This window comes from Scomber japonicus, chromosome 20 (genome assembly GCF_027409825.1).
Source record: "Scomber japonicus isolate fScoJap1 chromosome 20, fScoJap1.pri, whole genome shotgun sequence".
Taxonomy (NCBI): domain Eukaryota; kingdom Metazoa; phylum Chordata; class Actinopteri; order Scombriformes; family Scombridae; genus Scomber; species Scomber japonicus.
In genome coordinates this window covers 17,773,452-17,786,360 of record NC_070597.1, presented here as the reverse complement: position 1 = coordinate 17,786,360, position 12,909 = coordinate 17,773,452, and the positions used below count along the sequence as shown (strand labels likewise).

The window sequence follows — 12,909 nt, the reverse complement described above, 5'->3', positions numbered from 1 at the left end:
AGTGATAGCATGTTTTTAATTGAAGTATAGTTTATGAAACTCTGACTTGGAATTATACTGATGCTCCACCCTGTGACTCATTAGGTTTACCCCCTTTCCTGTGTGTTTATCTCATCCAAAGGCGACACATGTCTGTTAATTTGCCAGTTGTCTTCATCATCTGTTCCTGTGAATTACTAACATTTGCTCCTTTCCTCAACATCTTATTAGTGTCACACAATGTTCTCAGTGTTGTCATTGTAATGTTACCCCTCTCCTTAAATCCTCTTGATATCAGTCCTTCTCTCACAACTCTGCACTCGTGTGTCCAATTTCCTCCTAGCCCACATGCTTTCTTCTCCTCCTCCTCTGTTCAAAAAACCTTCTGCTCCTGCTTCCCCATTATCTCCCAGCAAAATACCAGGCTTGCATGCTGTGTGACAGGAAAAGTACAGCCTTTGCAGTAAGCGTAACGTTACCGTTCAGTTTAGGCGAGTCTCTTTATATCCTTGGCTGTTAAGCTGCAACGATCATGTTATTTTACTTGCTCATGTACCCTGGTGACACTAAGTGCAGGGGGAAACCCTTTGGAAGTTGCTTTGCCTTGTCTCGATGAAGATGTATGGATAAACATATCATGTCTGAGGGAGGCAAACTACAGCAGTCAGACACTAATAGCACAGGCTTCATCTGTACTTTGCTCTGGCGCATCAGCCTCCATCTCGCCCAATGGCTCATTATTGGTGTTTGTCTGGCAGGCATCTCTTAAACCGGGCGTAACACAATGAGTGTTATTTGCTGTGTCTTGTAGACAAATAATCTGTACCCCCTCTCAGACATATACTACCACCACCGTTGCCACTACACGCTGTCCTCTACCCCCCAACGTCATGTGATACTTAGAGGTACTTAGAGATCGATTTCATTTTTTAATCTTGGTAAGTGGATCTTGCTCTGTCTCCATCCATTTTGAAGAAATTAAGAAGTCTGGTTGAACTCTGTGGTTCCTTTTTGTCTCTAAGAAGACAGGCCATCACATTGTCTGTTTTGTTGGCCTTGGCACTGTTTGTAGCATTAGCATTTACCCCAACAAAAGGATTGGGTGGCCAACACTGATGCTACACTGACTTAAGAAGTTTTTCCTTAAGAGGATTAGTAACAGGATAGGAGGTAGCCCTGATCAGCTATTAATGAAGTGTGTTAAGGTGGGTAGACCTGCTTTTTCCAAAGGCTTACATACAAAATATAAAGTGTAATTTTACCTTGGCTACCTGTGTTACTTGCACTGCTGACTAATTGACCTTATGGACTAGCGACAACATAGCCTGACAGACACCAATCTAGGAAAGTTACAATGGTCACTTTCTAGAATTTGAATGGTAGATATAGTTTAAGAAAGAACTGGAAACATTACATAAAACTATATCAAATCCAGTTGGTTTTTAAAGCCCAATAGGCTTTGTTCAGAACATTTGTGCCTCTTGGTGTCACATCACTATGTTAATGCCAGTCTCTGTGTACTGAAATAGCCCTGCACTGCAGGGATGTCAATTATAAAAGAGACGAAGTGACACCAAAGGATTTTCTTAGCTTGTTTATTGTGGTGGTATGAAGGGAATGTTTGATCCTTAGACTTTCCTAGAAATACAGCAGAAGTGCAGTTGTTTCTGGCCACCAGCATGCTGAAATGAGCATGTAGCATTCCTGCTGCCTCCTCACTACAATTAGACAAGCTACTATACCCCCCATTTGTGTGTTAAATAACATGGTGGCGTTTAAAGAATCATGTTTTATGTAGAGGAAGTATTTTTCACTTATCTTTTTACTTTTTTTCTCTCCAAATGGCTGTGTTCCCACCACTCCTAATATGTTGTTGTTTTTTCTGTCACAGGCTCAACAGCTACTGGGGAGATTGACGTGTACTTCAGGCCCTTCATCCAGGTGGTCCTCCTTGGAGCATGCCCATATCCCACAATGTCCCTGTTGGCAGACTGGCTATTGCGCCACTCAGTGGTCATGTGTTTGCTGCTGCACAGCCTGGTGCTAATGACCTTTTGCTTCCACCATGCTGCCACCAGTTGCTCCAAGAACTGCTATTGCTCTGGGAGCGAGAGTGGCGACAAGACAGTGCGCTGTAGTAATCTGCAGCTCACAGAGATCCCCAAGGACATCCCCAATGACACGCGACGTGTCTACCTGGACTTCAACCAGTTCACTACAGTCCCAGCTAATGCTTTTTTAGGTTTGCCCCACCTGGTTGAACTGGATCTATCACACAATGAATTAAGTGAGCTGGAACCAGGGGCATTCAGAGGCCTGGGCTCCTCACTACAGTTCCTAGATCTTTCTTCTAACAAGTTAGACAATTTTAACCCTGAGTCCTTTGAGGGCCTGCGGGCTCGTGCCAACTTAACAAACAATCCTTGGCATTGTGACTGCAACTTGCAGATGGCCATGCCTCGCGTGGACCTGGAGCCTGCGTCTTTGACGGGCATTGTGTGCCAGACTTCAGATCCAGAGGAAATACGTGTTCAAGGTCTTGCCTTCCTGTTGGTGCCAGATGTAGATCTATGTGTGGTGATGAAGAGGACTACAGATGTGGCCATGCTGGTCGTCATGTTTGGCTGGTTCACCATGGTCATCTCCTACCTGGTCTATTATGTCAGAGCTAATCAGGAGGATGCCCGCAGACACCTGGAGTATCTCAAGTCGTTGCCCAGCAGACAGGGCAAGTCAGAAGAGTCTTCTACCATTAGTACTGTGGTATAGGGCTGAGGGAACTACACCTGGGACCTGAAGTGGTAACCACCCCAAAGCAGATGGAGTTACAACTTGCAACTACATTCATAAGTTGTAGTCAGTTCTGCCCAGCTGTTGTAATGGAGCCAAGGTGGGCTACAAGACATGTACCTACACAAGAAAAACAGGCCAATACAACCTAGCCCAGATTAATTATTCATCTATAAGCTGGACCATTAGGAGTTTTTGCTGGCTGAGTTGATGGTCTAGTCTGTGCGCTAAGGGAGTGAAAGCACTGGCATGTTTTTGGTTAACTCCAAATATGGAATATTAATGGAATTTACCCAGTGGTGCATGCCCCTTGATGCACCTCTCTGACACATATTATTCAGGAGGCAACATCAAAGAGCAATATGAACAGCGGAATACGTAACTCTAATGTTAGGAACTCTTATTACTTCAATTCATGTACAACCCTTTTCACTTACAATCCTCTTTACGGTATTCATCAGTGTATTATCAGTAAAATTATGTTTTACAATAACATAGCTGTTTGTGGATTTCTCTTTTTGCTTGTTGAGATATTATATTAGAATCAATGCCTTCCACCAAAGCAAGTCAACTATCACACCAGAAATGAAAAGACGTACAGTGTTTCAAATTTGAATCACTCTTAAGCAGATGCATGCTTAGCTCACTGCGGATGTATCAGATCGCTGTGTGATGAAGGACTCATCAGTTATTCTGTGATGTGTTTAATAGCTTCTGTACCTCAGTTCCATACTGATGAGAACCGCAGACCTCCAAGCTGGCTTTTGGATATTAGGACTGTTTGACTGTGGAGGGTTTCTGCTGTATACAGCTGATTTTTCTCACCAAGGTATGAAAAAATGGGACTCCTGAATAATCTGTACAACACATCTCAGTACTCCACATTGTCCATGAAGAGACTTATAATTTTCTTTTAATTTACCAGTTTCCTGGTGTGTCTCTCCATGTCAGGCAATTGAAAATTGTAGTCGACTTAGTAAATGAAAGAACATGGGAGGATGTAGGCTTGGTGAAGAGGGAACGAGCCGAAAACTCAATTGTCAACCAGTGGTGAAGGACAATTTGATTGTTCGCCACCAAATAGGAGCAAACTGGAAAAGGTGTGACAGTCAATGCCTATTTGATATCAGAAACACACTACACCTCTGGAATTACTTCTCAACATAATATGCCAATTTTGAAATGCTAGTTCTTAGTCACAAGACAATAACCTTGTAAGCAATATCATCTCATTGTCAGAAAAGGTTGATTTGAGAAGCAGATAATTAAAGGGTACCACAGTTCAGCTGTCATGAAATGAAAAGAGACAAGGAAACAGGGATGAGTTCTTCATATTCTGGTAGGAAAAGCCCTTCAGCAAACACTCATTACTCTCCCTTCTACACTCAGAGTAATTAAGGCAACACGGGAAACCTTCATGATCACACCTGGTTATCTAGACAGAGCCTTTCCCCCTGTGCTGTTTTTCATTCTCTCTCAAGTCTTTAATAAGCACCCAGGGTGCCCTTGGGAGCCATATTGTCTGATGCGGTCACTCCCATGGGTTTTCCAAATAACATTTATGGGGCCATGACCTGCTGGTCCATTTAAAAGAGCTGTCAGGGATGTGGCTCTCCTATTTCACTAGACTGTGGCAAAGAGGATGATGCATTTGTATCTCTTCTGATTAAATCAACAGTACTAACTGAGACCCCAAAAAGGAAACTTGTTTGAGAGGAGACTTTGCACTCTAAAGATGAGCTGTTGCCTTTTTCACAGAGCAAGGTAAGAATAACCCAGTGCAGCACTGAATAATGAAATTTGATGTTTATGATTATTTGTCAACAAGGGTATCCCTATGTCAGACACACATGCCTCCAGAGCAGAGCAAGACAATAAATCATTAATGATGGCCATAAAAAAAACACTTGAGCATAAAGTATGGGAATGCACCCATCATCTTGTGTGACCCAGTTCTCGAGGAGAAATTAAGAGAGGATGCCATGGGGGATCAGCTGCCCCCTTCTCTGCTGCCTGGCTGCTTGGGTGAAGGGCTGTCCAAATACCCTTTGGGTGCCGTAAGGGTCCAGAGGACTCACAATGACAGCACAAAGACAGTTTCACCTCAACCTCAGTCTGCCTGTTTCCCAAAAGAAACGCCCCAGTCTTTTAAAAGACATTTTGGTAAATGTGCTTATTCACTTTCTTGCCAAGAGTTAGATGATAAGATCAATACCACTCTCTCTGATAGTGGTATTAATCTTGTCTCCTAACTCTCGGTAAGAAAGCAAATACATTTCCTCATTTATATCAAAGTACTTCTTTAAGAAGACATGTACTTTTTCTGTTACTTTTTTTGCTATCTGGTTAACAGTTTCCATGCTCTGTTTCTATAAATAGGCTGAGTTTGTTTTACAGAAAACAATGATATTGATCTTGACAGAGTTAATCTTAAGGACGCCTAGGTACAGCCTCCTGTGACGAACAGGAGGTTCAACAGTACTGAAAAATAGATGGTAAGCCTCTCTCTTTGACATTTCCTGCCACACACACAGCTCCCTCCTTCCCTCTCTCCTGTGATAACAGACTAACGCATTTAGACCAGCCACTGTTAAGGGAGGCTCATAGGAGGAGATAAACATAAAAGTAATGGACATGTGGGTCTCTGTATTTCTTTCAACTAATGTATGCGAGTGTGTGCATTCTTTTGTTAACCTCTATGTACGACAGGGTTGAGTGTGTCCATGCATAGAGTGAGGGTACTGGTAATGTAACACCTCTGTTCTCTAGCACATATAAATGTCACTGAGGTTAATTTAAATTTCAGGCCAGCTCAGCTTGCCCCGCCTGCTACCTTAGACACGTTACACTGGTGTGAGCATTACAACTGCTGGGTAATGGGACACAAAGTGGGGGATAGGGTGACGCATCCAATCCCACAGAGCGCAGCCCAGTTTGGGGTTGGGTTGCAGGTGAAAATGTTTCCAGTGAGGGCTTGTGTGGGCACCTGCTGATTTTCTCTTGTAGCAAAAAAAAAGGTAAGTGGCACCTAAGGTACTGCATCTAAGGAGAGTGACAAGGACACCACCCTTTGGGTCAGTCTCAATACTCTGAGATGGTCTCGTTTTCAGGTTTCCTACAGGGTGGTCATCTGGAGATGAAAGATAGATGATTACAGCTGTGTGGGGAGAATAGACTGCTCATTTTGAGTAACACAGCTCCCTCTGTTGTGGAATCCATGGAAGTGTGAGGGGGGAAATCCCTTTATCTTCATGTTTTCAAATCAAAATGAGCATTTTTTGGTGAAATATGCTTACATACCTGTAAGACAGTCAACCCTAGATGTACTTATGTGCATCAGTAAAAACACACAGTACTTACTTGAACTATACAGAACCAAAAACACAAAGTGGATGCAGAAAACATGTTTTATCATAAAGGCATCAGAGTGCTGATCTTTGTAGCAGTATATTCAGTTTTAAGACTGAGCAACATCAAGGCACAAATCATCATATGCGTACATATGTCCCATATACTGTCAAAACCGTTACATTAACAACTATATAAATAAATATTAAAATTGTAACACAGACACATGTGAGTGTGATGGGTGTAATCTATATACTATGCATAGCTAATATTATATCAACAGTTTAAATGTAAGTAATGTCAGGTTTAATGATTTCTAAGTATAACTGGCAAAGTATTAGATATGTAAAATGTTCTCTGTTGATACATTTATCATGTGGCTGGTAAACTGCGTATTATTTATGTTTTTCACTATATTTTCTATTATACAGGGAAGTCCATTGACTAGAAAAAACACTTTTGTTATATCTGCTGTATAAAGGCAAACAGGGAACATGGAAGACTAGTGTGCTCTTACATAAATATTTTAAGATATAGTAGGTATTGCCATCATAAGATTTGGGTTTGACTCAGAAATTTTGATGGAATGCCAAGTTATGGTCATGTTTGCTGTGAAATTGATTCCTGACAAATATCCGCTCCTGGCTTCTTCCACTGAATCCAATTTGTTTCACTACAGTTTCACTACAGTTTCACTACAGTTTCACTACAGTTTCACTACAGTTTCAACACATCCTCCCAGTTGAGCTTGAACTTCTTGTACTGGCACTTCTTGTACTTGGCTAGCAATCTATGTAAAACAGATTTTGCAATTCTTAACTCTGCACAGCTCAGCATTCCTCTCACCAACTGTGGAATCACATCATCTTGATTACAGATCATTTGTCTTTGAAAAAACTTTGAAAAGATATATAAACTGGCTGGTTTCCTGGTGGATTAGTGATATCAGCTTCAACGTAAGAATATCAGTGCATTATCACAAACTTTCCCCCTTTTCTCAGAAATGAGTCAATAGGAAATGGTGTTAGTCATATAAGAACACATTTGTCAGCACCAGAAGGCTGGCATTTACGGAAGGAAGTATTTAATATTCACATCTTTCATCAAAATGATCATTATCAGGAGCAATTTCACCTAAAACCTGTTCTCTTTGTATGTTAAATTACTTCATTAGTAGTATGACATTAGTCATTTCATGGTCATTTTTGGCTTCTCTGGACCCTTTAATGGCTTCCTGATGTGCACAAAAATTATTGATTTAAGAAGTGAGGACTGAATTTAAAACCCCTCTCTGTTTACTTAGTGGTTGCCTGCCGTTTTAAATCCCCCTCTTCACCTTTTGAATCCTGCCAGATTGATTCTTGGGTCCATCTTTTAAAGGCCTGTTGAAGAGCCAAGCATTGTTCATCTCTAAAGAACCTTATTTTAAATTCCTGTCAATGCCTCAAAGCTTTCACAGATTACCAGCACATCATACTATTTCCATTTATTGTAATGGCATCTGCAGTGAAAAGCTATAACAGATAAATCAGATAGAAAGGTGACACTTACGGATCAAATAAAGCATTAGTATGCATATGTTTAAGGGTTAAAAAGGCAGGACTTTATTGTGCAATCTTGCCCTGCACGGCCAAATGTGAGCTATACCACATTGTTCCTCTGTTACAACCAAATAATGTTTCCAACTGGGTCACTGACGGGGCCACAGAGCGAAGCCTCAGCAGTGAATAATGCCGTCCTTTCATGTGCAGGATTGATTGGAGATCAGACCAGTGTGGATTTCAGGGATCAGATTTGACGGCTTCACTTCACAGCCTATCAAGCATGGCCAGATGTAACATAGCTACACTGGCTGATCAAGGGGCCCCGTGTCAGAGCATGAAGCAAAGCGATCTGCTACAATGGAGGCACAGGGCTGATTTATGAGGTGATTACACAACTCTCAGCACATGTGTTTTTTTTTGCAACATGGAATTTAGTGGATAAACTGAAGTGGTAAAATCATAAGAGGAGCTGGACTGAGAATTTTTTTGTATGGATTAGGGTTATATCATAGTTTTAAGTAGTTCATAGTATTATTGTTTTTTTATTGCACTGTCAAGTTTGAGAGGTTTGTGACTGAGATACAAGCTTCCCACTTTTTGCAGAATATTAACTTCAGAAGTGGAGACAAATGCAAAAAACATACAAGTCCACCAGATGGCACTCAAGTCTTTTCACTGCCTAAAATGTTTGATCTAATAATAAAGTGTCACTGTCCCGAAGACCCTTCAGGTAAGATCAAACCTTAACTGATATAAAGCCTCTCACATGACAGATTTCAGACTTAGGGGTTTGATTAATTTTACAAAACTGAGTAAATATACCCTGTTTTCTCTTTACAGACTTTTTTCTTTGCTCTTTTCCTTTTCTGAAAACTAACAGCAGCCGGATACTGGATTGTTACAAAATGAGTCATACAATGACAGTGGCTGTTTTTGATTTAGGTGCTGTTGCAGTTTTTCTGTGTAAAACAAAGCAAAAAACGAAACAAGACACTTTCAATTTCAAATTCCTCTTTCTAGCTCTCTATGTGTGAAATTTGAGATTTAAGCAACTGGACAAATTCATACTCAAACTACTGTTTTTCCTGGAAAGTCTTGAGTTGTGTTACATGGGAGATTTAGACTGGAAATGTTGTAATATAAAAAATCGATATAGCGTCATATAAATTGTACTTTCACCATTTAATTTTCCAGTGTTTGCACTTAAATATTATATCTCTGTAACCTATGTCACTTTTATATTGTTATTAATTGCAATAACTTCTTTGTTTCACTATTTTATTTTATTTTTTAAAGATTTATTTTTGGGCTTTTATTTATATAGTAACTGGCAGAGAAACCGACAAACAGGAAGAGAGAAATTGACTTATTTGTGGTGGTTTTTGTTGGAAAGATGTTTATTGTTTTTTGTTTTTTTTTTAAATGTTGATTATTATTTTGTAACCCAAATTGTTAAATTATATAACTATGTTGTTTGGGCTTAATACATTGTATCATTATAATTTCAACAATTTAAAATTCAAGTCAGTTAGGAGGGTATTAAACTGTACCAGACTCTGAATATAAATGTGCAATTATTAGAAATACTCAGGAACCACTCATTATGAGACATCTTTCTTGATGTCCTCATTTTGGGGAAACCCAGGAAATGTGCACCATATATATAAACGTTAGTGTAGTCAATCAATCATGGATAGTGTTCATTTGAGGCCAATTACACACAGGCCATGTACATCCTGATTGGTGAGTAGTGAGGCAACTTCAGTTTTTCATCTTGGCTGAACTTCTGGCACAACAGACACTCTCTATGCTGCTCAGGATCAGTTTCATTATTATCTCATCAGCATTTAAAGTTAGTATTATTACAAACTTGAAACTAAATAACCAGATTTTTATGAAGCAGATAGTATTTATTATAACTTTCGTGCCATTTATAGAATTTGGAGCTATTTTTTTATTTTTTATTATAGCCTACATCTACTCAGATTTATTTATATTTAACTCCTGCAGTTACTTTTGGCTAAGGCTTCATATTACAGAGAATATTGTCAACTCATTCAGCTATTTTAGCCTCAGAGGAGAAGGAGGGGAGCATACGCAGTGCTGCAGCACAGACAGAGGAGCAGCAGATGACATAGCGTTGCTTTGTTCTGCTGGTGTCTTCCTCGCCCATTCGCGCATTAAATACAATCCGCAGCACTGTGTTGGATGCAGGCAGCTGTAAGGGAGAGAGATTGTGTTGATGCTGCCTCGGTGCTTACTCTTTCTGATTTGTCTCCTCTTGCAGTTTTCGCTTTCCCCTACTACATGAGTGACCTCGTCCACAGCGCTCCTCTTCCGGAGCTCCAAGGCGGACAGAGCGCACTTGTTGCGGATCCGAAATTTCAGGAAATTGTGCAGAGAAGCCGCAGTTTAACAGAGAAGATCCTGCTCTCCATCCCCGAGACGCACAAATCCTGCATTCATACAGAGGTGAGATACAGTATATAGACATCCTTACCTAAGCTTGTATTTATAATTGATTTAGACAGAGCCTCGAGGGTGCTGGCTGTGGAGAGTGTGAGACCTTATAAGGGCCTCTGTAGACTACATAGAAACAGTATTGTGCCTCTGATAAAAGCCTCTTTTCAGAGTTCATGTCTGGAATGCGCACATTTATCACGAATGGAGCAATAAAAAAAAAGAAAAAGAAAAAGAAAAAAAGTGATGAATTATTAACAGTGGTGGAAGAAGTACTCAGATCTTAAGTAAAAGAGCAGTACCATAATGAAAACATACAAGTAAAAATGTGTAATGTAATGTAATGTAAAATAAAAGTATGTTCAGCTAAATCTACTTTTATACAGACATATGCACGTGAGCAGCATTTTAATGTTGTCAAGGTAGTTGTACTTAAATGTACACTTTACACTATTAATCTATTTATAACAATGCAAATCACATACTAATCATATACCTTTACTTACTATAGCTGTGAAATAAAAGTAGTGGAGTAAATGTATCAGTTAGTAGAAAATTGATTTTTTTTTTTTTTTTTTTTTTTTACATCTCTCCACTGATTATTAGAAGTTACAGTATTACTTGTAGTAGGTGTTATAGCTCTAGTATTAATTGAGTTTAAAGCAGTAATAAAGTAAAAACTAATGAACTGCTAAAATGAGTCTGTAGTTTTATTTCCAGCCTTAAATCTTCTGAAATCTTGTATTCTTTTTGATTTTCTGGATGAAACACCCAGCATTCAATGATCATATGAAGCCAACGCATTTCCTCTTGCATTTAAAGTTGCAATCTATCCATAACATCTTTATATTATGTCTTCACCACAGACCCTGAAACTCAATTCCTCAGAAAATGCAAAGCTTGGGATAATGGCATCCAACATTGGCATCCAGTCTCCTCCTGTACTCAGAGTTGTGTCAGAAAGCTTCTCTTTGGTAAGCATCATTCAGAGGGAATCAGTTCATAAAGTGCACACAAGCTTAAGTTCGACAACACCTCTGATCTGTTGGTGTTCTTTCCCTCGTAGGACACCAATTTGAAACGGATGTCTGAGGGTCTTCAGCTTCACCGGGACCTGCTGAACTCTGTCGCTCCTCGGCTGGAGAATAAAGACAGAGTGACTGAGCTGACAGCTGATATCAGAGATCTCAACATGCAGATCAATAAGGTAGCAGAAACACTTTTACATCAGTCTGTTCTGTTAAATATTTCCTTTTTTTTTTTAGCACCTTCATGATTGTGTTTTTTTTGTACATCTCGCAGCTGTTGAAGATGCTCCAAACAGAGACTGTGGCTCAACCGACTCCAACCCCTGTGGCCTTACGTCTCCCAGGGGAATATGAGGTTCAGGTGGCAGCACACCTGACCCTGGTGCAGCTGCAGTCCTTTGGGCAAGACATGGTCCGCCATCTCAGGAGTATTGACCAGAGCAACGAAGAGGAAACCGAGAGCTGACGATAGATGCTGAAATTTGTCTAATTTTGGCCTTCATGTAAAAGTGTACGTTATACAGCCGTTCTGTTTACTATGATATTTATTTTTTTTATGTTATTTATGTGTTGAGATGTTTTATTTTTGTAAGTGATTTATATTTAATAATTTATTCACAAATTAAATATTTATTTTGGAAAATTATTTATTTAAAAAGAAGCAATACATGTCTATAATATTAAACAAGCCAAAAACTATACTTGTAGTTGTTCTAGTGGAGCAAGCAATGTGTATTTTATACTCTACTCTACTCTATGCTCCCATGCAAAAGTGTGTATTATACTGAAATTATACTGCTGTTGTTTTCTTTTTTTTACTGTGGTATTTATTTATTTATGCTGTTTAGTATAGTATAGTTACACGTTAACCTGGAAGATTTTGGGTACAGCTTAAATATAAAAGTTTCCAGTTAAAACACACAGGAGTGTACCCATTAAAAACTAACCATGCTACATTGTTTTTTATAATTTTACAAATAAAATAAATATTTTCGTATTTTTTTTTAACACTAATAGCTTTTGTTCACTGAACAAGAGGGTAACAGAGAGTGTTGATATATAAAAGCAAATTTAAGACCTACCTTTTTAATTTGAGCTATAATTAAACTTAATTTTATTTATTGTCTTTTTTTAGTTTTACTGTCTGACTGTTTTCCAACTTGTATATCTTATATTTTTATTGTCTTGTTTGGTTGATTTGAACTATGTAAAAGTACTTTATCTTAAAGTAATAGTTTCAATAAAAAAAATGTTCCTTGAAAGGAATTTGTTCCTGTTTGACAATTACAATACACACTTGACACATCAGGCACTAACTCATGATGTTATAACGTCTGTATTGAAACTGGTGATTCCTAAAATTCTGGTGAATCTATAATATCCACTGTAATAGAGAAGTGCAACTAAAAGTGAAAAAGAGGCTTGTGTGTCATTTCTGCCATACTACGGTACTACCAGACAGATTTTCCTTCAAGTGTTGGAAGGAGGAAGTGTTGCAATTGGCGGATGACTGACTGACGATCACAAGCGTAAAAGGATGGTCCAAAATCCCTTGTACGTATATTGTCATGTGGTAGTCTTGCCAACATGTGACAATGCACCTCACTCTGGTTAATCATTGCAGTAATCTGATGTCATGTTATTGTAACTTCCAAATGAGAGAAACCATAATATAATCTTCCACATACAATAACTGAAACTCAATTCAAATGTGTAAATACTGGCAGGAGGAAACAAACAATATTCATCTTCATTTTTTT

At 39.1% G+C, this 12,909-nt stretch overlaps 2 protein-coding genes across 2 annotated transcripts; both read left to right on the top strand.

Annotated features, from left to right (window-relative positions):
- Positions 1–1,938: 1,938 nt before the first annotated feature.
- Positions 1,939–2,748, top strand: lrrc3ca (leucine rich repeat containing 3Ca). The gene has a single exon (XM_053341688.1). The coding sequence runs from the start codon at positions 1,954–1,956 to the stop codon at positions 2,746–2,748; it is 795 nt and encodes a 264-aa protein (XP_053197663.1). The 5' UTR covers positions 1,939–1,953.
- Positions 2,749–4,751: 2,003 nt separating this feature from the next.
- On the top strand, positions 4,752–11,615 carry LOC128381154 (uncharacterized). Its single transcript, XM_053341105.1, has 5 exons — positions 4,752–4,932; positions 9,949–10,133; positions 10,988–11,095; positions 11,188–11,328; positions 11,424–11,615. The coding sequence occupies exons 1-5, from the start codon at positions 4,752–4,754 to the stop codon at positions 11,613–11,615; spliced, it is 807 nt and encodes a 268-aa protein (XP_053197080.1).
- The last annotated feature ends 1,294 nt before the right edge of the window (positions 11,616–12,909 follow it).

Excerpts from the sequence above, each read along its gene's own strand:
- lrrc3ca (XM_053341688.1), top strand. The coding sequence starts at position 1,954 with ATGTCCCTGTTGGCAGACTGGCTATTGCGCCACTCAGTGGTCATGTGT.
- LOC128381154 (XM_053341105.1), top strand. The coding sequence starts at position 4,752 with ATGGGGGATCAGCTGCCCCCTTCTCTGCTGCCTGGCTGCTTGGGTGAA. Across the intron at positions 4,933-9,948 it reads GTCTTTTAAAAGACATTTTG|TTTTCGCTTTCCCCTACTAC; the intron begins GTAAATGTGCTT and ends CTCCTCTTGCAG. Across the intron at positions 11,096-11,187 it reads TGTCAGAAAGCTTCTCTTTG|GACACCAATTTGAAACGGAT; the intron begins GTAAGCATCATT and ends TTTCCCTCGTAG.